The 26,751-nt window shown below is 56.0% G+C and overlaps 7 protein-coding genes and 1 non-coding gene across 8 annotated transcripts; 6 read left to right on the top strand and 2 right to left on the bottom strand.

The window, feature by feature from the left end:
* Nucleotides 1-1,086: 1,086 nt before the first annotated feature.
* On the top strand, nucleotides 1,087-4,655 carry AXL2 (polarity establishment/cellular polarization; the record flags this gene model as incomplete). The annotated part of the gene is made up of 3 exons (XM_066773703.1): nucleotides 1,087-2,782; nucleotides 3,113-3,971; nucleotides 4,622-4,655. 3 exons carry the CDS (start codon nucleotides 1,087-1,089, stop codon nucleotides 4,653-4,655), a joined length of 2,589 nt encoding a protein of 862 aa, XP_066636270.1.
* A 2,180-nt stretch (nucleotides 4,656-6,835) lies between these two features.
* Nucleotides 6,836-7,445, bottom strand: SLS55_002221 (uncharacterized protein; the record flags this gene model as incomplete). The annotated part of the gene is made up of 2 exons (XM_066773704.1): nucleotides 6,836-7,094; nucleotides 7,279-7,445. 2 exons carry the CDS (start codon nucleotides 7,443-7,445, stop codon nucleotides 6,836-6,838), a joined length of 426 nt encoding a protein of 141 aa, XP_066636271.1.
* Nucleotides 7,446-8,825: 1,380 nt separating this feature from the next.
* DRE2 (electron carrier) lies at nucleotides 8,826-9,899 on the top strand (the record flags this gene model as incomplete). The annotated part of the gene is made up of 2 exons (XM_066773705.1): nucleotides 8,826-9,534; nucleotides 9,592-9,899. 2 exons carry the CDS (start codon nucleotides 8,826-8,828, stop codon nucleotides 9,897-9,899), a joined length of 1,017 nt encoding a protein of 338 aa, XP_066636272.1.
* A 466-nt stretch (nucleotides 9,900-10,365) lies between these two features.
* Nucleotides 10,366-14,684, top strand: SLS55_002223 (uncharacterized protein; the record flags this gene model as incomplete). The annotated part of the gene is made up of 4 exons (XM_066773706.1): nucleotides 10,366-10,677; nucleotides 10,730-10,799; nucleotides 10,894-14,160; nucleotides 14,218-14,684. The coding sequence occupies 4 exons, from the start codon at nucleotides 10,366-10,368 to the stop codon at nucleotides 14,682-14,684; spliced, it is 4,116 nt and encodes a 1,371-aa protein (XP_066636273.1).
* A 1,196-nt stretch (nucleotides 14,685-15,880) lies between these two features.
* On the top strand, nucleotides 15,881-17,708 carry YCK2 (Palmitoylated plasma membrane-bound casein kinase; the record flags this gene model as incomplete). The annotated part of the gene is made up of 6 exons (XM_066773707.1): nucleotides 15,881-15,943; nucleotides 16,009-16,074; nucleotides 16,160-16,229; nucleotides 16,442-16,590; nucleotides 16,647-17,052; nucleotides 17,104-17,708. 6 exons carry the CDS (start codon nucleotides 15,881-15,883, stop codon nucleotides 17,706-17,708), a joined length of 1,359 nt encoding a protein of 452 aa, XP_066636274.1.
* A 3,717-nt stretch (nucleotides 17,709-21,425) lies between these two features.
* Nucleotides 21,426-21,544, top strand: SLS55_002225. Its single transcript has one exon. It is a non-coding gene; the product is annotated as a tRNA-Tyr (tRNA).
* Nucleotides 21,545-22,182: 638 nt separating this feature from the next.
* SLS55_002226 (uncharacterized protein) lies at nucleotides 22,183-24,294 on the top strand (the record flags this gene model as incomplete). Its single annotated transcript, XM_066773708.1, has 3 exons — nucleotides 22,183-22,459; nucleotides 22,763-23,205; nucleotides 24,253-24,294. The coding sequence occupies 3 exons, from the start codon at nucleotides 22,183-22,185 to the stop codon at nucleotides 24,292-24,294; spliced, it is 762 nt and encodes a 253-aa protein (XP_066636275.1).
* Nucleotides 24,295-25,231: 937 nt separating this feature from the next.
* GCD7 (GCD complex subunit gcd7) lies at nucleotides 25,232-26,715 on the bottom strand (the record flags this gene model as incomplete). Its single annotated transcript, XM_066773709.1, has 2 exons — nucleotides 25,232-26,564; nucleotides 26,618-26,715. The coding sequence occupies 2 exons, from the start codon at nucleotides 26,713-26,715 to the stop codon at nucleotides 25,232-25,234; spliced, it is 1,431 nt and encodes a 476-aa protein (XP_066636276.1).
* Nucleotides 26,716-26,751: the final 36 nt, after the last annotated feature.

Here is a 26,751-nt window from a genome sequence, read left to right on the forward strand (position 1 = left end):
GGAGAACAGACGAATGGCAGTATTTCTTGTACTCTCGGACAAGCCCAGACAAAGCGTACAAAGTGCACCTCGAACCGCCTGAAGAAAAAGCCTCGATGCGTGGACAGCCAGATTTAGACAAGTTTGTCTCTGGCAAGTTGTAGTGAGGGAAGGGTTGAGGTGGTACAATCAGCCAACTGACGCCATGTGCCAAGCAGGTGTTCGTGCACGATTTTCCTTTGCTTGTCGCTCCCACCCTTCGGTCGCAACTCTACTAGCCAGGGAGTTCAAGCGTTCCTGATGTCTCGGAAATGGGCGAAAAAGGCAATTCACGACAGGGAGGCTCGCATCTCTTTCACCTACGTGCTGGCCAAGCACCAGCCTCAACTTCATCAGGGAAGTCTTTCAACCAGCCAATCTTTTGGTTTCGCTTAATGCTTGGGCATGGCGGTGCATGCTATTCGTCCCTCGGGCAGAGGATCAGGAGCCTTAGTCGGCGTTCTATGTCCTCCCTCCAGCGCAAGCCACTTGGAGCTCACGGAACTTAGCGTGTTCGGGCTTACGGAGGGCAGGCCGTTACTAAGATTTCCATGCAGGATCTGGATTTTTTCCTCGGAGCGGAAGTTTGCAATACTATCCACTTAATGAGGTTCGAGGTAGGCTCACCTCACGAGCCACTGGGGGCCCGAGATTAAGTCGAAATACCACATAATCTCAGACCAAGAATGAGAGATACTGCCCTGTGGCTGGGTTGGAGGGAAGCACGATCATTCGCCACCCCTTGCCGGAAGCATTCCCCCAGCCCTTCGACCTCGTCTCGGCCCGCATTCCTGGAAGCTCAACCACCATAGCCACTTGACAATATGGCTACGCAAGGGCTTGACGCCAGGACGCGCTGGACGCGTTTCAGCGCGTGTGTTTGCCTCTTCCATCAGCATGTCTAACCCCCGCCACGGATGTCTTGCCGCGCAAGCTGGCCTCTGACTGTAGCCGCGAGAGGTTCGCTGACAGGCGCACCATTTTTTCGCCTCTCCTTCTGACTCCGACTTTCTGTTCTCCTCATCGATTTCAAGGGCTGTTGCTTCCCAACAGTGCGAGGGCGTCGGCATGCTGCTGTTCATCCTAATTCTGCTGCTCGCGGCGGCGGCGGCAGCAGCTCCGACGGTGTCGTTCCCGCTCAATTCGCAGGTGCCGCCGGTTGCCCGCGTGTCGCAACCATTCGACTTCTACTTTTCTTCCGGAACGTTCACGGCCGGGTCGGGAGCGGTCGAGTACAGCCTGTCCGGATCTCCCGCATGGCTCTCGTTAGACTCGCCCAATCGGAGACTGTACGGTACACCCACCGAAAAGGATGTCGGAGCCCCGTCATTTACAATCATCGCCGAGGATTCCACGGGATCAACGCCCATGCAGGCAACTCTGATAGTGTCGGCCGACGCCGCGCCCAAGTTGAACGTCGACATCGCGGATTCCCTATCAAAGGCCGGGAAGCTCGCCGGTCCGCAAAGCCTGTCGCTCCAACCGTCCCAACAGTTCAGCATCCAATTCCCCACCGACACCTTTACCTCGTCGGCCACGGCGGATTTGACCTATTACGCCACCTTGAGCGACCGGTCCCCATTGCCGTCTTGGGTTAGCTTCAATCCGGGCTCCATGGTCTTCTCGGGCACAAGTAGCGCATCCCCGCAGACAGTGGACCTGATGTTGGTCGCATCGGACGTCATAGGTTTTGCTGGCGCTTCTCTGCTCTTCACTCTCTCTGTCAGCGCCCACCAGCTAATCTTCAGCAATGTGGAGCAAACTGTCAACATGACTCCCGGATCAGCCGTTAGCGTCACGGATTTCCGCAGCCAGCTTTCCCTCGATGGAGCGGCTCTAGCCGACTCGGACTTTGCGAACGCGACGTCCACCCTGCCCAACTGGCTTTCCTTTGATCCGAAGACGCTGGACGTTAGCGGTACCGCGCCGCAGGACGTGAACTCGACCAGCTTTACTATCACTGTCACGGACAAATTCGGAGATGTTGCTAATACAACTGTACTGCTCACACGAGCCTCAGGGTTGCTCCGGAGTGCTGTTGGCAATTTGAACGCAGTCATCGGAGAAGATGCGAAATTTGACCTCAGCAATGTGGTGGCGCAGCAACCCGGGCTTCAAGTCGAGGTTGATCTAGGCTCAGCAGCGCAGTGGCTCCACTTCAACCAGACTTCATTCACCATCTCCGGAGAGATTCCGTCTTCTGCATCTCCGGAAACAGTGCACGGAAGCATCAAGCTTACCACAGCCGACGGATCACAGAGCGACACGGGCTCTTTCGACATCGTGGTTAAAACCGCGGCTGCAACTGGCTCCAACGGGACCAACCCGCGCTCTACATCGGCGACGTCCAATGCAAGCACAACTGCGGAGGCCTCGGAGACGTCGTCGGCAAACCTCTCTCCGCACCACGAGGCAACGAACAACGGTGCCGTCATTGCAGTGTCAGTCGTTTGCATAGTTGTGGCCATCATCGCCCTGGTCTTGGGCTTCCTTCTTTACAGGCGTAGCAGACGTCCGGGAAGACCGAGTTCACCAGCCCGGAGGAAGGAGGAGATCTCGAGACCGACCTATCCCGATGAACTGGAGTGGCAGATGGGAGACGCCACCTTCATCCGAGACGGGGATGTGGAGAAGGGGGAAGGCACCGTCAGACGGACAGAAACACTACCACCACAGATCGGCGTCCCTTCTCCGTTGACGAAGGCTACGATGGATAAGAGGCGCATCCGCCACAATTACCGACCGTCTCAAACCACTTCGATTGGTGAGGCCGACAGCCAAGTCCTTCACAGCGCCATTCAATCTGGCGATTGGACCGTCGCAGCCGGCGCTATACGCTCTCCGCCCACGTCTCGCGGGGCCGGGTCAAGCTCGAGGCCACTGGAAGACTCTCCCGCCAGAGGCCGTCGTTCGAGGAGATCGTTCAGGGTACATCGAGATTCGCAGGATAGCTACGGACGACGGAGTGTAGGGCTGCCGGCAAGACGCCGACTCCACGGCCTAGGCCATGGGAGGACTTCGTTCGGCTCGCCGACACGCCGCTTCTCCTCTCGAGGCGCCGAAAGCTACAGCTCGTTCAGCACCCTCTCAACAGGCATGCTCTCCAACGGCCTACTTTCTCCGACAGCCTCACAGTTCCCAGCACCGCCGCCCTCACCCTGCACCACGGCCAACCGCTACTCCAATGCCGAGAATCGCAAGAGCGTCCGGATCGTGCCCGGGTCGCCCATGGCAGACAACAGCACCATCTTGGCCGACACCCGGCCGCTTGACGAAAGACGCCAAAGCTACATCCGCAACCGGGCCGTGAGCCACTCTCCATTCTTCGCCGCCCACAGTTCGTCCCGCGGCTCCTCCAGCCGACGTCCCTCAATGATCGGCACGCTGGCCGACTCCCTCGGCTCCGGCGACGGCGGGGAGTACGCCGCGGGTCGAACACTGTCCCCTTCCTCCTACTACGGACCGCGTTCCACGACAGCAGGGGCCGCGTCAGAAGAACGGCCGCAGTTCCCGGGAAGCCTGCGCCGCAAGCGCACCGGGACGGGACGCACTGCCCGCGCCTACTCCGAGTCCTCCTCGGGCGGTGCCGCCGCCGCCGCCGATACGTCCAGTCGGTGGAGAAGCCCAAACAATCACGGTGCCACCATCGGACCGCTGACGGGCAACGCGCCGGAGAGCCCGAGGAGCAGCATGGTCATGTCCGGCTTGAGCGACAGCGCCTACACCACGACCGAGGGCACCGGCACCGAGGAGCGCGACGAGTACAGCAGCGGGCGCTCCCCCGTTGATCACGAAGGCGACCCAATGGACATCGACGACCCAGCAGACCTCATGCGGCCTCCCACCTCGAGCGACGGCCAGAGCGGCTCGAGCGGAGGCGACGCCACCCGTCCGCCAGCCTTCATGACCTCGCCGCTCAGTCCCTCGGCGCTCAGAGTCAAGAAGCAGCAGCCGTCCTCGCCATCCTCGCCAACACCCGCCCCCCACCCACACTCCCACCGCTCCGACCCTACCACCCCCGTATCACCCTCCTCCAGCAAGGGAAACACCCACCACCACGACCTCGTCTCTCACCGCACACCCCCCTCCCCATCCAGATCCTTCAAGTCAAACATCACAACCAGCCCCTTCCACCGCCGCAACCGCTCCGCCTCTTCCGCTGCGAGCAACGCCTCCTCCTCGTCGCCTTCCTCCCCAACCAAAAAACCCCCAGCATCCCCGGTACCACCTCTCCCCAACACCACCCCCACCACCCCCGCCCACTACCGACCTACGAAGCCCTCCCTCGCCGACCTCGCCACCGTCATTTCCCCCCGCCACGTCCGCAGAAATGACGACGACGACGACGACAATAACGGGCAACGACGGCCCGGCAGCCCTTCTTCGACGATGATGAACGAGGCAGACGACGATCTCCACCAAGCTGCCGCTCTGCTGCGGGGCTCGGGGATGGCGAGTCAGCAGCGGCGCAACAGTAGTATTTTTGGCGATGGTGGTGGTGGTGCTAGTGGACTCAGCGCGGCGGTGCGCCAGCAGTTGAGGCAGCGGGATAGCATCATCAATCGGGGGAGGAATCAAATGGCGGTGACGGGGACGGGGATAGGGATGTTGGGGAAGTCGGCGAGTGGGAGGTTTAGTAGTAGGGCGGGGAGTAGGGAGAGTGGTGGCGGTGGTGGAAGGAGGGAGAAGAGGGATAGGGAGAAGGAAAGGAGGGAGAGGAGGAGGCGAAGTGGGAATGGGAGCGGTGCCGGGGTTGGTCCTGGTGCTGGGTCGAGGTTCGGCTTTATGGATCGACAGCGGGATGGAAGGGAAGCGGCGGCGATGGGCAGAGACACGGGTGTCGGGGCGGAGGCGCCGGGGATGATGGAGGAGCAGCAGGAGGAGGAAGAGTGGATGACCACTGCTCCCACCTCGCCTTCGCATGCCCCCGTCGCCGGCAGCCGCATTCCCCTCAGCATGATCAGCAACGTCGGCGCCAAATCGAACTTCCTCGCCCCTTCATCCTCCCGGCAGCAGCAACACCATCATCAACCGCCCTCCATCCTCCCGCCTCCGCCCCCATCAGCCTCCTCTTCTCCATCGAAGACGAAGAACCACCACTACCACCACCAAACCCACCTCCGCCCCCCACCCGCCACAACCGACCCCACAACCTCCAACATACACGGCCTCGGCAGCAGCGCCCTCGGCGACGACGACCGCATCTTCTTCGTCCCCGAAGGCAAAGCGCGGCGGCCCGTCAGCGTCGAGAGCAGCCCGACCCGCTTCAGCAGCATGCGGGGACAGAGGATGATGCTGGGCGGCAGCAGCGAGAATGTTGCCCTGAGTAGTCCGCCGCCGATACCGAGCAGAAGTGAAGAGAGAGGTACGAAGACGAGGGAGAGTAGCGTAGCGGGGAACGAGGCGTTTTTGTGAGGATGAGGGGGATGCATGGGGGAAAAAAATAATGATTATGGTTATCATGGTGACGAAATCATGTCGATGATGATGATGATTATGATGATCCACGAAGACGATGAGTTGCGATCATGAATGAGGATAGCGAGTGTGCTGATGATGAAAAAACGTGTTGTACGAATCTTGATTGATGATTGTGCGCGCGATTGGGAAGACGGTTCTTGTAGAGCCCATTGAGCGTATTTTTTGGGGGTGAGGGTATGTTAGTGAAAGGTCTCAACGAGACGAAATCGGTGCATTGCTACTTTTTCAAGAAAAAAAAACAATGGAAACTTAATAATCTTTCGGCAGGAGATCTTGGGGGCAGTCCTTCGATGAATACTAGAAGCATTTGCTGTATTGCCAAGTTCATCACTATTCAAGCCGTAGGCAGCTTTGAAGTTGTTTCATGCATTGAACGAACTTCTAATACGGAAGTGGACCGCACGGGAGCTTGGGCGTGAATTTTCATATACCTGCAGTTGCTCGTGATGAGAATTGAAGACCCATGAACGAGCATCCATCGCAGGATATTTCTACCGCACTTTGAACGGAAAGGGGGACGAGGGGATCTCGCCCTAGAATCGAGAAAGGTCATGACATGTGTCTCTTTTTACCTTTTTTTGAGAGCGCGCAGTCAAGACCTCGGTTTATTCGTTTCCACGAGACACAAACGTTCGGGAAAGTGCTGAGCAATCAGATGCACATTAATGGCTCTGGGTCCTTTCCGGCTTGTGCTGTCATTTGCTTGGGCTGTAGCTTCAAGCTTGTCGACTATAAACATGGACCACAATAAGGCTCTACGAGAGTGTTGAAAGATTGCCTAATATGGAAAGAAGTATTGGTGCCTTCCTTTGAACTTCGACGTGCTTCTATCTGTGTGGCCTTGGGCCTTGCGCCCAATCTCACCGGGCTTTACCTTTGGAAGGCTAATAACGTCACTTTTGGTGGGCTCTGCCACAAGGAGAAGATGGAATGTCGGTAGAATCGTCTGGAATGTATACAAGGGATGTGCACGGACTGTTGTTGAGACGTAGCATATGTCGAAGAGTGGGGTAACGGTAGCGCATCCCCAGACATGGCAAGGTTGAGAAAACCCAGATATTCATTCATTCGTCACTGTTCAACGCGAACTGTTGTACATGTCGCCTCCTCGAGCAAAGAAATGAGAAAAGGTAGCAAAACAACCAGAGAATAATCTGGCTCATGGAAACCCCCAGATCACATCGTCAGTTTGTGATCCTTTCTGTAAGAGTCATCGCAGTAGCAGCAAACGTTCCTGTAGCCATATCCGGAGCCATCCGAGAATTGCACGGGCCAAAGCCAGAGTTACACCACTACCACTCATTTCCCACTGCCGCAAAGTAGATGAACTCATAATTTAGGCCTTCTTGTGGGCCGAGTCCTCCTCCTGCACGCTACCTTCGGTGTTGCTACTGTCGCTTGTCGACATCTTCTCGAGATCGACGTGGTCCTCGGTACGCGGACCGTGAAGTTCCTCCTCGAAGACAGGCTCAGCCTCGATAGTCTCGAACTTGGTCTTGAAGTCCTTCATGTTGTGGGCAGTCATGCTGTTGGAACGGCGACGGGGGTTCGTCAACTTGTAGTCGTAGTCCTCGAGCTCATCGCCTTCACGTCCCCTGGAACGGACTGTCAGTCATCGTAGCTTCAGACAACGTAACACAGTATGCAGAAGCGAGGTTGAGGGGTCGAGATCTCATGCAATAGAGGGGTAAACTGACGTAAGATATTGACTGGACGTGGCCTGAAATAGCAAAAGACGGAGCAGGACCGTTGAAATGGGGAATTGGGTGACACGCTTACCAGTTGGCTTTTCCATGGCCGTCCTTCTTGACCTTGTTCGGCTCCGAGTCGACGTGGCCATGCTTTGCAAAGTAACGAGGCAGAGGGGTTTCCTGGTGGCCGCCCTGGGTGACACCTGGGGTGATGGCCGTGTGCTCACGGTCGTTGGCCTTGTGAGTGCGAGTCATTGTGAATGCAGTGGTCGGTCTAGAGGAGCTTGTTGGACGTTAGAACGAGTTAATTGAGGGTGTGAGCGTGCAGCTAGGTCATGCCACGAGTAGTTGCAAGTGGTGGACGGGACGGAACGGATAGAAGGTAGACTCACAAGGGATTGAAGGTGTAGTGCGGACGATGGTTGCAGTGAGGCAGGGGTGATCAAGCAGTGGAGCTGGAGGTTGAGAAGAGGTAAGCTGTCTTCGGAATGCCCTTATGTATCTTCGACGGGGTTCTGCTCTCGTGACCCTTTCTTTGGGAACTTTGCACGGACCAATCGAGGCAGCGACTGACAGTGGAGCCACCAAGGCAGGCACGCAGCGTGTGATGAATCCGTACCTGCAGCAGGGTCTGCGGATGCGGCCGGCACGTCTTGCGCAAGCGGGCGTGGGGACAGTGCGGTGTATTGCTGTGCGTGTTGACGGAATGGTGTCGAAAAGCGGAGGTCTCACGCGAGTGCAGCTGCCCAGCTCTGCGACAGGCCGGGGGCGGGGTAGTTATCGCGCATTTCCCACTGCGCCTCCCCGCCTCTCAGCTCACACCAGCGGTACCTATTGCCATCGCCAGTCTTCTAACGGCCCGTTTGGCGCTGCGTCAGACAGAGCAACCGCGCGATGTCGGCCGAGCGTGCCCCAATAGCATGCCGTGACCGGCACCCTTCCTGCCGGTCCTGTTGGCATGCTACTATGTGCAGTAATCTATCGTCGACATGCTCTGTCCGGGCCAGGCTGCAGCAGAGGGCAGATGGAAGCGGACGTGCTGGACCCTTCTGGACGGCAGTCGCGCCTGCCTCCATGCTAATCCGGGGAACTTACGTCATCCATTTTGACCGCCTTGGCTGGGCTCGCCACCTTCCGCAATTGATGCGCGCTCGTCGCTGCCATGACGAAGATCAACCACTGATATGCCTATCCTGCCTCCATTGTTGAAGCAGGCGTGGGGGCTGGGTGCACCTCGTCTTTCAGGGCGGGAGACGCAGCGAGAGCTTCATGGGCAAGCTTTCCCCGCATTCGATGCTGTGGATGGCGCCAGCGCTGCTGTCACAAAACGAGCATAGCGCAAGCCCGTAACGCGCTAGTCTTGTTGCAGACTAGCTCTTATGCCTGGCTTTCGAGGCCGAAACGGCGCTCGAAATTTTGCCGCGCTGGAGTTCCGCCGCACACTAGTTTCTTGGCAGTTGGCAGCGTCGCTCCACCGAAGCGTTGCCAAAGCTGATTACAAACGATCCTCTCTCCACGGAGTTGTGTCTGATTTTATGACGCGACGCTCACCACCTGGGCCGACCATAAATTTTGCCAGCCTCCTGACCTAGTTCTTTCATTGTTCCTCCTCGTTTTTGCCTGAATAACTCGGAAATGGCGCCCTCCGTCACGCTCGACCTGTCCTCAGATTTCGCCCCGGCCGCCGCTCACCCCACCAAAGCCGCTGCCGGTTCTCGCACGCTGCTCGTAGCCCCACCCTCGATAGCTGCGCATCCTGAATCGCTCAACCGCATATTCGAGAACCATGATCGTTCCACGACCGACTTGCAAATGCTCGACCGCCTGGTCGTAGGCCTCGTCACCCTCCCTACCTCTACCTACGACGTCATTCTTCTCCTGACCGATGCCGACGGCACGCGCACCGAGAGCCAGAAGCTACTTGGACGCGAGGTTCTAAGCAAGCTCGTCGACTCTCTAAGGCCAGGAGGCAAATTCCGCAGTGAGGACGGCAAGTTCGGAGCCGAGGGTGCGGAGAAGACAGAAGCCATTCTTGCAGGACTTGTAAACCAAGATGGAGACGGCATGGTGAAGCCGGACAACACAGCCGCCGAACAAGTTGTTCCCTTGCGCTTCGGGAAGAAAAAGACAAGCATTGCTGAGAATGGGGCTGTTCCTCTTCCGCTGAACGGCAAGCGGAAGAGCATATCGCAGCAGCCCCCGCAACCCGCAGGAGTAGGCTTTGTGGATTTTAGCGACGATCTCGACGAGCCTGTGGTGACCGGGGAGGATGACGACGACGATGATCTGATCGACGAGGATGATCTCCTGACTGAGCAAGATAAAATGAGGCCTGTTATGCCGCGTAAGTTGCCGATTCTGCGTCCCAGGGTACCTTGAACTGTAGCTAATCTGGAGGCAGCACCCGAGTGTCGTCCCAAAGTCGGCAAGCGGAGACGGGCGTGCAAGGACTGTACCTGCGGGCTTGCGCAGCAGATCGAAGCGGAAGACAAGGCCAAGCGGGACGAAGCTGACAAGGCTCTCAACACCATGAAACTGGACACAAACGACTTGGCCGAGGTTGACTTCACGGTCCAGGGCAAGGTTGGCAGCTGCGGCAACTGCGCTCTAGGAGATGCTTTCCGCTGCGACGGCTGCCCGTACATTGGACTGCCCGCTTTCAAGCCCGGCGAGGAAGTCCGGCTCCTTAACAACGATATCCAGCTGTAATTACCTGCATCACGACGGAGTTTCGGGCGGCTGATGGGACGCTTTCATCGTGCATGCTACGGTATGTACGCGGCTTGGAATAGTTCGGTTGCTTTCGGGGTCATTGGAGCTCTCGGCGGACATGCCATGGATTGTTTGGGCAGAATGGAGCCAATCGGTTGCATGCAAAGCGGCGTTTAATAGACTGATTTTTGACGATAAATTGATGCGTTCGACGACCTGCATATAGATAGCGTCTACAACAAATGCGAAACGAGAAGTTTTAATTGGAACATTCCACGAGGCTGGCGTTGGAGTGGGTGAAAGTCTTGGCGCCAGCGCGTGTTCGCCGATCTTGTCGCCGCGCGCCTGAGCGCATCCATGCAACCACGAGCCGAACAGCTTCGAGAAAACAACACCCAGCTCCGCCCCCTTCCCCTCCACCCACAACGCGCATCGCGTCTCGTCGCCGTTGCCCCGCGCCACCATGTTCTCGCCGGACGCTTCCTTCCACGGCGTGCATGGCACCGTGTCGCGCAACCCCCGGCGCCGGCAACGTCACGATTCTGACAGCGCGAAGCACCAGCCCGACCGTAAGCGCAGCAAAATCTCGGAGCCCACCTTAATCGACCCGGAAAACCCTGCGGTCAACGGCAATGGCTCGTCACCACTGAACGGACACCCCGTGAACGGAGACGAGAAGCGGCGGTCAGCATTACGACACGAGATGCCGGTGCGCGAAAAGAAGCATTCGGGGACGCCAGCAAGAAGCGTCAAGGGCGACGGCAGCATCACCTTGGTACGGCCCAGTTGATCTTCGATGATAGCGAGCACGCTGACAGACACTTCAGACCAAGTCTCCCAACTACAGCTTCAGGCAGCTCCCCAGCTTGCCCGAAGCTTTGCGCTCGAATCCTCGCGGTATGCGCTGCTGACAACAACTACCAGGCATGAGCTGATAATAAGTTAGAAAACTACCGCGTCTTCGTGTTGCCTTCGACACGCTTTGCTGTAGCATTCACCCACGAGCACGCCTACGTTTGGGATTACACAACACCCGTTCCTACACCTTCCTCATCCCGAACCCTCGCTCTACCGTATCCTCTGAAGCGATCTGAACCTCTCCCCGTAGGTTCCCTTGTCAACACAGGCCCTTCCGGCGACCTAGGCCTGCTTGTAATTCACCCAACGTCCGGGAAAATCAAATTCTGGGAAAATGTAGACAGCGCAGAGGCGCTTGGTCTGTTCCAGCAGCGCCGCCAAGGCATCGAGGGCTCTGTTGGCAGCTTACTCTCGGGAGAGACGGTAGTGGACATTGTCGATGCTGAACATGCGGGATTCATCTTGGTCTTCAGTACTGGTCGAGTAGCACAGTTGAGGGTTCGCGACTCCCAAGGACGGCCGCAAATAAGCGTACAGTTCCTGCGCAGCCAGTCGCAAAATGGCTCCACAAGCTTCTTCGGCAACCTTAGCAGCTTCTTTTCTGGATCGGGATGGAACAGGGATGTGGCGGCGGTAAAAGTCCGTCCGTCTCAGCTGAAAGGCCAGCTAGAGGTGGTGGTGGCTACAGGATCCGGCTCCTTCCAGGTCTGGGATTTGAATTGGGCTGGTCAGCATGTTCTCAAGGAAGAGATTGATGCTGAAGAAGACATTGTTGCATCATTTCAAGCTGGGGTAATTCCGGAGATGAGAGGCAACGGCATGTCCGTCAGAATACTGGACTTCACCATTCTAGGCGAACCAAAAACCCAAGGATCCGACGACAGCCTGATCGCAGGCTCGTCAAGCATTGGACTTCTGGCACTTGTTGCGTTGTCTGGACAAGCCGGCACTAGCTATGGACTTGTGGAGGTGGACCTCCTTGGAAGTGTAGCCAAGGTGGCTAGGATGATAGCTCTGGACAAGTTCGCTGGAAACCAGACGCAGCAAAGACCGGAAACGGGTAAGCTTTTGGTTCCATCTCCTGGCCACACGGCTTTTGCGGTTTTCAGCAACGCCGTCGTAATAACCTCCTTGGTTGAACCTAACGAATCGCCGGATACGCAATTAATGGTCGATGTCGGGACTGCGACGAAGCCATTCCAAGATGTGGTCTACTTCCGCAAGGAGAAAAACGTGCGCTTTATCGGATACACAACGGAGGAGTCTACTCGGAAGACGAAGCAATCCAGCTGTGTGCTTTTCACTCAAGGCATTGGAGCTGTCCGGGTAACAGCACCTCCACCAAGCTTGGATGACAAAGACACCGAGCGCTTGCGTCCAACTGCAAAGAGCCGAATCTCTCAGGCGATATGGTTCGGCAGTGCTTCGGAAAGCATGTTCGATTTCTCGGCCAAGCCTGAATTGACGTTTGAAAACGATGAGGTGGAGGCGGCAGCACTTCAAATTAGCAGGGAAGTCCTCGACTCAAGCTCTGAAAATATTCCTGTTGGATTAGCATCGCAAACCCAGCAGCTTGCCATCAGGGCGGGAGCCTTGGCCAACCTTGCAAGGCATGTGAAAGAGAACTACCCGCCGTTGTCGCGCGTTGCGAAATGGCAGTTGCTCTGGGATGCTGAGAAATTGGCATCTGCCCAAGGAGTCTGGGACCATTACGAGGATCGTTTGAAGGTCAAGTCTCCCCACAAGCCTTTGCTGGATGAAATCGTCGACATGCTCCACGAGAAACACAAGTCTGAGCTAAGGCCGGAACTTGGGGAGCTAGATCCTGTTCGGCAGTGGTTCGTCAAGGACGTGTCGAAGATGCACATAATGATCCCGTGGGCTCAGCTCTCGGTAAGGGAGGTCTACAAGGAAGGCATCAAGGACTACAGGACGTTGATTCTGCTGGTTAGCGAGGCTGATGATATTTGCCTGAACGCGTTGGAGAAGGCATTCATTTTCCGAAGGGATCACCTGTTCGACTACGGCCTGGAAGCGGAAGAGCTCGACTACAACATCCTCACCACTGGATACGAGGGATTGCCGTTGCCTTGGACGTCCAACCCCAACATTGTCAACTCGATTCGGTCGCTCGTGGACCTGGCAAGGGAGATGGTCTGGACGATCTCCGAGGAGGAGGGTGAGCTACCCTTCTCCAAGAAGGTTGCGGGTGATAACCCACGTCTCGTCAAGCTGAGCTGCCAGGTCCACATGGAGCGCTATCGCTGGTGCCTTGCACAACCTGACGACAAGACTCGCGCCACTGGCCAAGCGCTCAGGCAAGAGTTTGAGAACAACATTCGTTACGAGCAAGTCACTTCTCTTGCCAAGGTCGGCATGGCAGAGAGCGGTATGATCATTGCTGAGCGCCTCAAGGACATGCGGACTTTGGTACATCTCGTGTGGGATGAACTCGACTACCTTGGGGAAGAGCGTGACAACACCGAGAACGAGGAAGAGGAGCGTCACTTCGAGAACTCCTTGAAGAAGCTCGAGGCTCGTATTCGCGACTATTTCGAGAGGTTCGGTCAAGCTTGGGCGGATGCCCTTTTCACCAGCCACATCCAGCTCCACAAATCAGCCATGATGATTGACAAGAGGGGCGTTGGGCAGGAACTTCTCACAAAATTCCTACGGTCGCATCGTGCTTATGCCAAGCTGAGCTGGGTTAACGACGTCCTCGGAGAGAATGACTTCGCTGCTGCCAGCGACGCCCTCATGTATGTGGGTACCAAGCAGGAGACTCGCGACTGGAGCAAGAAAGTGGAAGTATCGCTTGCAAAGCTTTCGCTTCTGGCAGCTACAACTGGCGACAAAGCCGATGCCATTGCGCACCCCGAGGTTGCTAAACCAAGGCTCATTCAATGCAACAGTGAGCTGCGGCTTCTCGAGCTCCAAGAGAAGGTTTACAAGCACATCAAGCCGACGATCGACGGCGCGCTTGACGATGATTCAGCCATCGATCTAGTCATGATGGACTATGGAACGCTCTTTGTCAAGGACAGGCCTGCTCTTCAACAGCTGCTGAAGCGTGGATTCGAGGAGATCATCGCTCACCGCGTGTTGGATGCCGGCCTGCTCATTGATGTTCTCACGCTCATGGATCATGCGCAGCACGAGGCGGGCCCCCAGGATATCAGTGGACGCCAGAACTTCATGGCTTTTCAGGCCCTAGCCGCAGCACACGGTGTTTTGGATCCGGTCACCTGGGAAGGATGCTTGAAGCTGGCTTGGAAGAGAACATTCCTCTGTGACGACTGGGAGGCAATCAACAACACGGTGCAGCGGGCGGATGAGCAGGTGCAGTTGGCGCTGGAGAATACGTTGGTGTTCTGGACTCTCAAGCAGGGTTACCAAACTGGTATGCGTTACTCCACACCATGAGTAATACGAATGATCTCGCTAACAGATGTACCAGGACTCTGGGACGCTAATCCCAACTTGCACCTACTCTCTCCCGAGCAGGTGCAAGAGGCTGGATGCCAAGCCGAAGAGCTTCAATCACGGTTCCCTTCGGAAGACTTGAGGGATCCAATCATCAAGGACAACATCAAGGATGACGACGATCTAGTCGGCTTCTTGAAGACATGTCGTCTGCCGTTCTGGTATGGAGAGATCAAAGAGCTCGCCAAGAGGCGAGCGTTTGACGATGCGGAGTTGGATGTGCAGGGGGCAGGGCTCAGCATGCAGGTCGTGCAGGAAGATATGGACGTGACCCCACGTGCTAAGGCGCGAGTCAATGGGATCATGGAGTCGGTGGAGGAGGAGCCAGAGGAAGAAGAAGCAGCGACAGTGGAGGACTCGGACGCGGTGCTGCAGTCGGCTGGAGGCTTCGAAGGCGACGACGAGGAGAGTGAGATGGAAGGTGAGCCGATGGAGGAATAAGCGCGATGCACATACATACGGCTTGTTTTCATAGGGCATGAGGGCACGGAACCGGACAATGATGAGCGTAAAATACACAACCAAGTAGCGGGCGCTCCACGGCGGTCATCGCCTCGTCGGCACACCGATGGGGAAGTTTGAGGATGATGGGCAGGACAAATGGAGCAGCCCGGTGGTACTTGCTTCGGCCGTGCATTATTTCGGGGGCTTGCAGCGGCGTCGGCTAACCGTCGAGCTCTTTTTTTTTCGGGCGGGTCAAAGTGCAATTGGCGTGGACGGCGCGGGTGCAGGGCTGGCGGCAGTGTGTTATTTATATGCCTATGTACATCTCTTCGCTTCACAATGGCTGTGGGCGCTTCGGCGCGTTGGAGGTTGTTGGTGGTGCCAGGGGGCCGTTGGCGCCTGGTTGGTGTCTAGGCTTCGGCGGCGGGCGCGAATTCGCGGCGCGTTCCAGAAGAAGAGAGTCAGCCGCAGGCGGAGCGAGTCGCAGAGCCAGCCCAAGGAACAGCGCCAAAGTAAACGGCGCGACTGGCGGCTTCTGGCCGGGATGGCCGCCGTTGCGCGTCGTTTGATTCGCCCTTGACCGGGGGGGGCGTCAGGCCGCCTCAGGCCCGGGCCTGCGCGCTGGCAGCAGCAGCACGTCGCCAGCGCTGCGCTGCAGCGGAGAGAGGCGCGCGGAGCCGCGGATGCCTGCGGATTGCTGGATGTTCCTGCATCCGTTTGGCGGGAGCGGCAGCGGCATCTCCTTTTCGTGGACGGCGTAGCGGGGAGCGCAGGCGGGCGACGGGCCCTGTCCTGTTGTGGCGCGAAGCGGGCTCACTGACAGCGCTCGACCTCGCTAGGCGAGGTTGAGAAACCTAGGCCGCTTCCGTACCAGCACCAGCCTCTGGTCTAGCAGCCACCCCAAGCACTCCGTCCCCGTTCACCGCAGCGGTCCTCCACCATCATCTCACGCCCACGGCTCGACGCCTCCTCCCGTCGTCCGCCAGACCTGCGTTGCCCTTCTCCGCCCTCCGACCCGCCCGGCAACAGCGGCCTGCAGCAGCAGCGACGACTCGCATCGCCCATTCTTGCGACCGCCCGTCCGTCTTCAGGAGTCCTCGCCCGATCCGTCCTCGCTCCCACGCCCGACTCCCTCTTCCACGCGCCCGACCCCAAACCACCCAGCCTGATCCCCACGGCAGCCTCTCGCAACCATGGCCTCCTCGTCCTCGAATGTCGTGGGCGTGCACTACCGAGTCGGCAAGAAGATAGGAGAGGTACGCCGCCGCTCTCCCGGCCCGTCTGCAAAATCGCGACAAGCCAACCGAACTGACCGCTCTAGGGTTCCTTCGGCGTCATCTTCGAGGGCACGAACCTGCTCAACAACCAGCAAGTCGCTATCAAGTTTGTGAGTCTTCCTTCGCGTTGCCCTCTAGGGGGTCCGACGCCCAGGCCGCCCTTCCGACGCCGCTGACATGGACGCGCTGCCATAGGAACCCCGCAAGTCGGACGCGCCCCAGCTGAGGGACGAATACCGCACATATAAGATTCTCGTGGGCTGCCGTAAGTGGACATATTGCACCAGCACATTTGCTCATTCCCGTCAAGGGCGCAAACGATCACTCGCGACGCAGGCTCGTCACGCAGCGCAGCAGCAGTGCACAGACTGAGCCCGCCGGCGATACGATCAGTAAGCCCAAGACGTTTCCTCGCGATTACCGCAAGACGCCTGCCCCCGGCTCGCCGCTGTTCGCTCTGTGCTAACTGTACCTTAGCCGGCATTCCTAATGTCTACTACTTCGGCCAAGAGGGCCTGCACAACATCCTGGTCATCGACCTGCTCGGCCCCAGTCTGGAGGACCTCTTCGACCACTGCAACCGCCGGTTCTCCATCAAGACCGTCGTCATGGTCGCGAAGCAGATGGTGCGTTCTCAGGGGTTCTGTTCTGTTCGGAGCCTTGAAGCTGACATCCATGATAGCTGTCCCGCGTCCAGACCATCCACGAGAAGAACCTCATCTACCGTGACATCAAGCCCGACAACTTCTTGATTGGCCGCCCTGGCACCAAGGCTGCCAACGTGATCCACGTCGTCGACTTCGGTATGGCCAAGCAGTACCGTGATCCCAAGACGAAGCAACACATTCCCTACAGAGAACGCAAGTCGCTGTCTGGTACGGCCCGTTACATGAGTATCAACACCCACCTTGGTCGCGAACAGTCGCGGAGGGATGATTTGGAGGCTCTGGGCCATGTGTTTATGTATTTCCTGCGGGGCGGCCTCCCATGGCAGGGCCTGAAGGCTGCTACCAACAAGCAGAAGTATGAGAAGATTGGAGAGAAGAAGCAGACGACTGCTATCAAGGACCTGTGTGACGGCTTCCCTGGTTAGTATTCCCGCACTCATATGGACGTACATAAGCTGACCCACATCCCAGAGGAGTTCAACAAGTACCTTAGCTATGTCCGCAACCTTGGCTTTGAGGACACCCCTGACTACGACTACCTGCGTGAGCTCTTCACCCAGGCCCTCAAGAGCACTGGTGAGGTTGAGGATGGCGAGTACGACTGGATGAAAATCAACAATGGCAAGGGTTGGGAGTCGATGAAGAGCCACGCATCCGCCGCGCACCTGCACCACGCCAACGCGATACCCAACTCGTCCGCTCGCGAGATCCACGGCGGCCAGGCCCGCGGTTCCAAGACGCCCATGCCTCCCGGAAGACTTGATGCTGAACTCCCAAAGCCCGGTGCGTCGCGCCCGCCGGGGGGAGGCGCAAGGCACCCATCCCGGACCGACGTAGCAAAATACCAGCCCGACCACATGAAGAGAAAGAGTCAAGGAGACATCGCGGCACCCGAAGGCTCGACCGCAGCACAATTTCAAACCAGCCAGCAGAACCTGCCACAAAGAATGAGCACGACGCAAAGTCCCATGCAGGGAAACGCGCAGGCGACGCCGGCCGGTAACAGGCCGCAGCCGGCGGAGCAGAAGCCTTCTGTCTGGAAGAAGATTGTCAACACGCTGTGCTGCGGTGAGTGAGGAGGGGTCGGATGACGCTCGCCGTTTTGTTTGAGACTCGGCATTGAAGTTCAGTGATGTTGCGGGCAACCGCGATTCCTTCTCGGCATGAACATGGAAACGGTCGGGTCGCGCGCCTCCAATACCCTCTCATCTCCCCGGTGGCTGTTCTCTCTCCTAATCCTTCCGCATCTCCCGTCATCTGGTCTTCTACTCTCGCGCGAACATGCATATTGGGGGGGCGCGGTGCGCAACCTGTGGGGCTGGCTGGCGCACTGCGGGCCTTCTCGTCATACATACTGCTTTTAGTCCACCCCCAAACCTGGATGTGTCCACGATTCTTTCTGGAGCTTTTTGTTCTTTTTCTTCCGCACTCTCACGGCCGGCTTGGTAGTATAATTGTCTTTCTGTTGTTACGTGGGTGTAGGGCGCAGCTTCTGGGGGACCGCTATCGAATTTCCTCCTTCACCGTCTCAACACTCGTCGAACCACTAATGGGAAATTTCTTGCAACGACTCGCAGATGCGGAGGTGTTCTTGTAGGAAGAAGGATCACTCAAGAAGCAACTCTCTACCACCACCACTACCGAACCAACCACCAAAAAAAGCGCCTTTTTGTACTGTTAGACTTTTTCACGCTCATGCACTCAGCAGACCCGCCTTCGTTGTTGGCTGCAAGCACCGGCGTTCTTGTCGATCGAAATTTTAATTGGGGGCTCTCTTCTTTCTTGTGGTTTCCTCAGTCTCTCTCTCTCTCTCTCTCTCTCTCTCTCTCCAAAGCTCCGTTGCGCCAGAGCGGCGACCTCTAATTTTCTCGCCCTTTCCTCCTTCTTTGCCTCTACTACCTCATAATCCGAGCGTTGACTGCGTCTGCTGCTTCGTGCGCGGGGTTTTCGAGTTCTGAGAGCGGGAGAGCGTTTATTTGATAGTCGTCTTGTTTTATTCCGCGTTTCAGCGCTGTTTTACTGCTTCATCAGTAGGACGATGATGAGAAAGAAGGGAGAAGTGCGGTGGGATTTGTCAGTTGGCATGATGGGCGATGGCGTTCAGACAAGACCAAGTTTTAGTATGACTTTTTGATCTTTTGCATCGGTTTTTAGCAGCCTCTGCTGTTTGGCTCCACCATTGCTGTGTGTGGCCTCTCTTCTTATTCATGGCATATGCAACAAAAATCAGTCTTTTTATACACTCCAGGGTATGTGAACATATGAGAGAGGTGATCACATTCCATTTCTTCTCTATCGACTTTGTTCCGAAGGGGCGCGTGGGACTTGTGCAGAGTTGTAGGAGCTTTGGTTCACGATCGTCTCCAGCCATGGGTCGTGTGCTCCATCCTTTGAGGCTCTTTACCGCTTCACCTGCCACTTTTCGCAAGTGGCACCTGGTCAAAGCGGAGATGGAGAGGACTAACTTTCGTCTTTTTTCCCTCTCTCTCACCGATCGTTTAGCAGCCGGTGACGCCGCGCCCGCTCGGACACTGCGGTTATCCCCCAACCGAAAATGGTCTGGGAGAGGCTCAGCATTGATCGTCTGTCGGCATCTTAAGCGATCATCCCCCTTCGCGCACTCATTCACCGCCCTTGGCGGCTCTCGTCCTCTCTCTCACCGGCTCTTGCGCGCTCTGTCTCTCTTTTCGCTCGTTCCTGCCACCCCTTTTTCCCCCTCCATACCGATTTCTCTTGGCAATAATGGTTCTTAGTTTCAATGGCAACGGGGCAATCATGTGTTCATCATGCCTTTTTCTCTTCTCTCAATGTTCGTGTTCTCCCTCTCTCGCGCGTAGGAAGAGAACGGACGCGGATATAATATAATGTGAAACCGGATCGTCCCATCTTCCCGTCGTTAGGGGGAGGGCGCGTGTATGATCAGCGGTTGTGGCAGATTTGGCTGGCAAAGGAAAAAGAAAAGAAAGAAAAAAGGGAACGAAATGGAGATTCCCGTTGGGTTTCAGGATATCCCGGACATGAGAGCGGACACGGTAGGGAGAGTTTGAAACCGGGTTTCGGGAGGAGGTGGTGTAGGGGGGTGAGAAGTGGCGGGAAGTGGCGGGATCAACGGTTTAGACGGTGGCACAGTTGTGGACATCTCCGCCGACTCCTTTAGGGTCGTAGAGTCGAAGGAAGGCGCGCTTGTCGCGGTAACGGCTTCTCCGCGCGTGCTGATTACGTGTGTGGTCTGGATTTGACGTCAACTGTTCTTTTTCCGTTTTTCTTTTATGTTTTGCACTTTTGTTTTTTTTTTCCTTTTCCCTTTCGCCACATCTCGGAGGAGAAACGTGGTTTGACAGGGTCAGGGTCGCATGTCTCCGGGTACGTGGTGAGATAGGGTTGGCTCGATATGAGATCAACGGGGGGGCTGAGTAGGTCGGTGAGATCGAGGGCTTATCTTCAGACGTTTTCTTTTTCCGATTGCTGCAACAGCTGCGGTTTCGCAGGTGTGTTGGTCGCTGTGGACCGGGATTGAAGCGGATTCCTGCGGCGTGAGATCTGCAGAGACAGTGGGCAGGACAGGGTAGAGGTTTGAGGTTGTCTGGGAGGACGGTGATGTGTTGGAGGAGGATGGTTGGGATTGAGAGAGCAGGGATAAGACCACGCTTCGCGATTGGGGGATCGAATGCAACGGCTCGCTTATATCTCTAGTATTGCCGTCGTTGTGGTATCTCATTGGACGTGTGTAGAAGTGATGTAGCCAAGGATGTTGAAACAGGTATGCACGCACTATCTGCTGCGAGGCAGAACAGCGCCCCTACTTTTGTCCACATTTCAGCCGTGAACTGCTCTAGGGAAAAGCAGACGATCAAGCGTGCAGAGCACCAATTCGCACCATTGAAGCCCAATGGCAGGGCTGCCCTTAGCCGCAACCTCCACCATGGCCAAGAAGCAACACCACGACCACACGCGTCCGAGAATCACCATGCCGACCCAACGCAGTACGTGACGAGATGCAAGGATATACGGCGCCCAATCATGACGTGGAACGCCACGCTCGAGCCCCCCTTTTCCATCGATACGAAAGGGAATCAACGCAATCCGACTCCGCTCGCCCCATCATCCGTGCTCCAGACGGTCGGCTGTACGGCATTGTTTTGCTCTCTTCTGCACCGGCACCGGCACCAGCACTGACCGGCAGCGCACTGATCACTGATGATGGAATGAGCTGGCGCGTCATCAGTTGTTGATGTTGTTGCGCAACATCCTTTCCCTTGCCGTTCGACTTGGCGCATAAGCTGCTTACGTCTAACGGAGTTTGGAAGGACAAGGGGACGGAACTGCGAGCGAACGTTGGACACGAATGCCGCGGAGAACAGGCCTCCTTTGAGACGGACTGTGAGGCTTGCTGATCGCCCGATCGTCCGAATGTCCATGAGGGATACCCCTGCGGCTTGCACACCTTGTGTCTTCTCGTTGTTTGACCGGCCTCGGCTATGCTTCGGCGTGGTCCTCGTGACTCTGCGCCTCTTCTGAAGAACAATGGCTCGTGGCTTTCGAGGCTTGTGGACAGCTTCATGGCACTCCAGTGTGCTATGAAGATAGCATTGCCTTGGACTTAACATTAAAAACGGCCATTTGCCAATCCTGTATAGGGTTGCGGCGTTGGCAAAGTCCAATCGACTACTCAGTGTTGTCCGTAATCTTTTCGCAATCGCCTCCGTTTCCGGTAGGGAGCAACACTGAACTACATAAACTTTGCAGCCGTCTTCAGCTTTCATCCAAGCAAAGAAGGCTCACCTTCTCATCTCCTCCGCTTGGTGTAGTTGGTTCATCACGTTCGACTGTAATATCTGTTGCTATCCAAAGCTCTTCGGAGCGGCGATTCAATGCGATCGAAAGGTCCCTAGTTCGATTCTGGGAGCGGAGAAGACTACCTTTTTTGCTCTTTGGACGTCTGTTCCTATCAAAGGGCGATGCGGTGATGTTCTTTTTGGTGTTTTTACAATGGTCGAGTATTGCATGGACAAGTTGTGAACTAGCAATGAACAGGCAGTCCCGGCTAGTTACCATAATTAGTATGACACTTTTTGACAGCATAAGCGTCCATTGCAGCTTCGATAAGCACAAGACATTGTAGTCTAACGCGATAAACTAACTATAGGTGATAAAAGAAATTGCCTAGCCACCAAAAAAAATCTCTCACCGGGTGGGTAGTTGAATATAAGATCCGGACGGAAATATGTGCATTTAAAACGTATATTTACGTCCGGATCTTGTATTCGACTGCCTACACCAACTTGATAATGTAGTGTTTATTGTCGCCCGCCGTGGAGGGTGGACCTTCATTGCTTTGATGCAGTGTAACAGTCAATTCCGCTCTCGGGCTGCGCCTTCTCTATGGGAAGCGGAAAAACCAAAAGCCCCCTTCAGCCTCATCTACCTCTCACATTCACATTTCAGCTTGCAATTGCTTGCTTTCATCACAGTAACTTCAGCATCTGTTGTTGCACGTTCTCCTCTATCCGACCCTACTTACGACAACGACCGGGCATCAGCCTCGCGGTGATGACGACCGAAGCACACGGTCAACCTGGCCTTGAGCAGACTATAGCCTTGCGACGACGCGTTTCCGACTATCACAAGAATTTGACCCAGAAGCAGAGGGCCATTGGTGGCCTCGACACCTTGCCATGGCATCTGCTACCGTCCATCGATCACTTACAGTCCGATGAGAGCCTGCCGAAAGCCAGAGCAAATGGAAGGCATCGGCCTGATGGCAAGTTCATCACCCCAGCGATGCTTGCAGAGACCAAGATTGTTCTTGGTGCCTTTGTCAACTGCTGTCATGGTTGCACATCCCTCTCCACTGCATCCCGCAAAGACATCTCCCGTCGGCTCCCAGAAATGAGCGCCGTTTGCCTTGTGCTCAACCTCATTGGAGCTCAAAAGTTTCTCAGGAGTTTCGTAGCCAAGTTCATTCTCGATGCAATATTGCCATTATAGAAGGAAGTCATCGTTTCCGTCCTTCCTGATCCAAAAACGGCACTGGAGTTCCTTGGGGAGCAATACAGAGCAAAACCCCGCTTCATGATACCTCAGACCCACCATCGCTTGGAGGATATCGAGCCGACACCATATATTACAGTGCGCGAACTTGGGGAGGGCGGATCCGGCTACGTCGATGAGGTCAAAGACGTCACGGTAAATAAAATATATGCCAGGAAACTCTGGAGATGTACTGGAAGATCCGCGAGGGAAGCGGAATTTCGCCTTGAAGAGGAGGTTCAGATCCTCAAGAAGCTCCTGAGCCACAACCATATCATCCAACTCGTCAACACATATCGCCGAGAGAACATGTTTGGCCTTGTCATGAGTCCGGTCGCAAAAGCAAGCCTCTACGACATCATGGAGCTACCCTCTGATGAACGGGCTTGGGCAAGGCCGGTGCTGCGCAGGTCTCCCGGCTGTCTGACGTCTGCACTTGCGGATATCCACTCCCTCAAAACTCGACACAAAGATATCACGCCGAAGAACATACTCATCTGCGATGATGATGTTATTCTCACCGACTTTGGCATCTCAGTCGACGTGAGTGAGATGACTTCGACTGATTCCACAGGCCCTACGGCCAAGACACGGCAGTATTGCTCACCAGAAGTTGCCAACCATGACAAACGCGGAAGAAGTTCAGATGTTTTCTCTCTTGGCTGTGTCATATTGATCATCCTGACACTTCTACGCGAGAACGATTCAGACGGCTTAGCGGAAGTCCTGTCATTCCGACCATTTTCCCAGAGCGTCGATCAGACGCAGTCCTGGATCCAACACCAATTGGAACTGGGGCAGGAGAGCTTGGAAACGTTGTGGCTTGAAGCTTGTCGCGAGTTCATTCACGAGGCCCTACAGTCGCGGCCAACGGCTAAAGATGCGCTCAAGACAATATTCTCAAACTCTCTTTCAGAAAAACTCCTGAAGGATTCCTTTTGCGGGGATTGTCTGAGCAACAACGACACACTTGAATACGCAGAGAAACGACACGAGTCGAGACGTTCTGTACCAGATGCTCAAACCCAGGTCCACCACGCTCAAAGTCCCGAACTGGAATACGACATAGCCACTGACGGTACCAACAGAGGAATTTCGGCAGATAGATGGTCTTGGCGGCGTCAGTATACGTCACATTCTAATCGACCGTTCGTTCGTAGGTCCGGCTCTGCTCGTTTTGCTTGGCCGTACCCTTCTGAACAGGCCACTTACGATGATAACCCTCAACCTACCCCGTGTCAACTCGACAATCTTCGAGGTGCCAGCATTCCGCGGGCGCTAGGAGCAGCATGTACGGCTTGGGAGAAGATGCAACAAGAAAAGCTTCACTACGACAAAGAGTGGCTGAGCCTGCACACGGTCCCGATACCAGCCCATGACGACGGCCGGCGCGAGTACTGGGGATACCGCAGGGTGAAAGACGGACTCGTGAAAGGCGGGTGTGAAACAGCGGCAAGAGATGTCTATAGAGCTCTAGCCGAACGAGCGAATCGACTGATTCCTGGTGTGTTCCTGACCGAGGCAGGCGTTCAAAAACGTAATTGGACCGCACCGATCCTGATCAAAAGCAATACTGACCACTTTCATTAGCCGACTTTGAGCAAACAGATCGAAGCTCGATTGCCGAACTGACTAAAGATATTCTACAATTCATGGCGATCATTAGCGTTCAAACGCTGGAGGACGATACAATGGTAGAAAGCATCGAGCGTAGGCTGAGGAAACTTCTTGACCGACTTACTGTGGAAGCGATTGGCATAGTCTATCGGCAAGAATGGGCAAGCAATAAGGCTCCAACAGTTGATCCTTTGATCAACGAAACAAAGGACTTCTCCTCTCGATATACCTTTTAGTCCGGCAAGAGAGGGTCGGGGATGTTTTACTGTTTACAAACGAATGCAGGGCGTCCAGCAAGCACAAGCAGCCCAATAAGCAATACATGAAGTGCTGGACATTGTGAGATCTCGAGGCTTTGGAAGTGGAAATGATTGTTCGGAATGGCGCAACAGTATTAAGCCGTTGACTACTCCCAAATAGGTGATGAGCAAGCCCAGGCGGAGACACCAGCGTATTCCCCAGGTCAAGAACCACGCTAATCCGCTGCGGTGCTTGAAGCTCTTAGTTGGGCCGTTCGACGGACATGTACAATTCGAGTTCCGTGCTGAAGACCGCGTGATGCCAAGAAATGCGTGATTTTCCTGCTGTGTCGGAAGTTGTGTGGCAGCAGACGTCACATGCGTCACCGGAAGACATTTCCCAGGTCATGATTTCAATTTTTTACTTTTTCTTATGCTTGTTTATTGTAGCCTCTGCTTGACTACGTGGCTTGATTCACTGTTCTTTTTGGTCTCAACAGCCCATATTCTCCCATCGACCTTCCGTTCCTACTCAATTGAGTCTTCTCGACTCGACTCCTTTGAATCGGCACCTTCCGGATCGTCTTCCTCCGAATGGAGTCGTGAGTGCTCGTATATCGGGCGTTCGGGACTCTGGAAGCTGCCGTGGCTGTCTGCCCACCGAAATCGTGTTCCGCTTATGGACGTGCAATTCACGCTCATCCTACCATCCTTCACAGATTGACGTCCTCGACACGGTAGTGGTCCGCCACAATCCTGTAAAGATAGCTGGGAGCATGACCACCCAAGTTCGTGATGTACAGGTCCACGAGATCGGCGGGAACATAGTCGAACAGCGGGTTTACGACATCGACCTTGTCCACAAAATCACCATCCTGATACGGAACCACAGCGCCGGCGTCTCCATACTCGATGAGCTCATCTACATCGAACGGATAGACGGGAGACAGCTTGTAGACACCGCTAACCACGACGACGGGCGTCTGATGCATCTTCGCGGCCTTCGCGATGGTGCGAGCGCCCACGGCGGCAACGAGGCCACCATTGGCGAGAACAGCGTGAGTTGCTAGGATGACCTTGTTGACGCGGGACATGATGGCGAAAACTGCGGATTCGGGGACTAGGATGACGGTAATGCCGGCGGCTGTCAGTGGCTTGAAGCGTTCGTCGCTGTCCTCGTCCTCCTCGTCGCGCTTGCGTCCGGTCAGAATGGTGGCATGGGTGTTGTCACTGTCATTGGGGTAGGCTTCAACGTGGATGACGGTGAACTTGCGCTTCTTCGCCGCCGTCAGGAGGAATTTCTGAATCGTCATGGACGACGTGTGCGTCAGGATGATTTCATCCGAGTGGATGTGCTGCAATGCATATTCCGCAATTTGCTCGTCGACCTGCTCAAGCTCGTCAAGAAGCTCGTTGATACCCTCCAGCGTCTCGGCCTTCAGGTCCTCTTTCTTTGGAGTCGAGTCTCCCAGCCCAGCAAGATTCCCCGCAGTAAGAGGAGCCTTGCCCTGGGGGGTTCTCGCACCAGCTGGTGTGCCGGTAGGCGAGCTGGCGTTGGTAGGCTCAGGTTGGGAGAACAGGCCAAACAGAGAGCCGCCGTAGCTAGTGTGGGAGGAGAGGAGCGAAGGGCGGTGGGACAGGTCGGTCGAGTCGCTTGCTGTCTCTAGGTGCGCAGTGAAATCGGCGGGCTGAGTAGCACCGTGCTTAAGGGGGCTGAAAGTGGAGATGGTCGAGTTCAAGCCGGGTCGCTGCAGCGAGTCGTGTGGTGTTTGCTGGCCGGGAGTGCTCACGCCAGCGTCACTCATGGCGGTGCCGCTCTCGCCTTCCTCCAAGACTTCCCTGACAAGGCCGAGCACACGGCGCACAATATTGCCAACAGACATCTCGCGTGGTTGAGCAGCCGTCAGGCGCTGGCCGACGTCCTTGATGCGGCGGATCAACTTGGCGGCATCTTTTCCTTTGAATTCTTGCACGACGCGGCGGAGAAGTTGAGCGGTTGCAATGGCGCAAGGCCTCGAGTTGCGGATCTGACGGCGCTTGAGGAGGCTAAGGAAACAATCAGCGCCCAGTTGTGGAGGGAATATTGGTGCATAGCTCACGAAATGAAGTGCTCGATCGATGACTCGACCGGGTTGGCCTTGAGCGACTTCAAAAACGAGGCTAAGCCTGGCGCGTTTGTGATAGTGGGAGAAGGCATCGTGGGATACAAGGCGCTTCCTGGGGCCGCAAGGGG

Source organism: Diplodia seriata (genome assembly GCF_021436955.1).
Source record: "Diplodia seriata strain FDS-637 chromosome Unknown scaffold_2, whole genome shotgun sequence".
In the NCBI taxonomy this organism is placed as follows: domain Eukaryota; kingdom Fungi; phylum Ascomycota; class Dothideomycetes; order Botryosphaeriales; family Botryosphaeriaceae; genus Diplodia; species Diplodia seriata.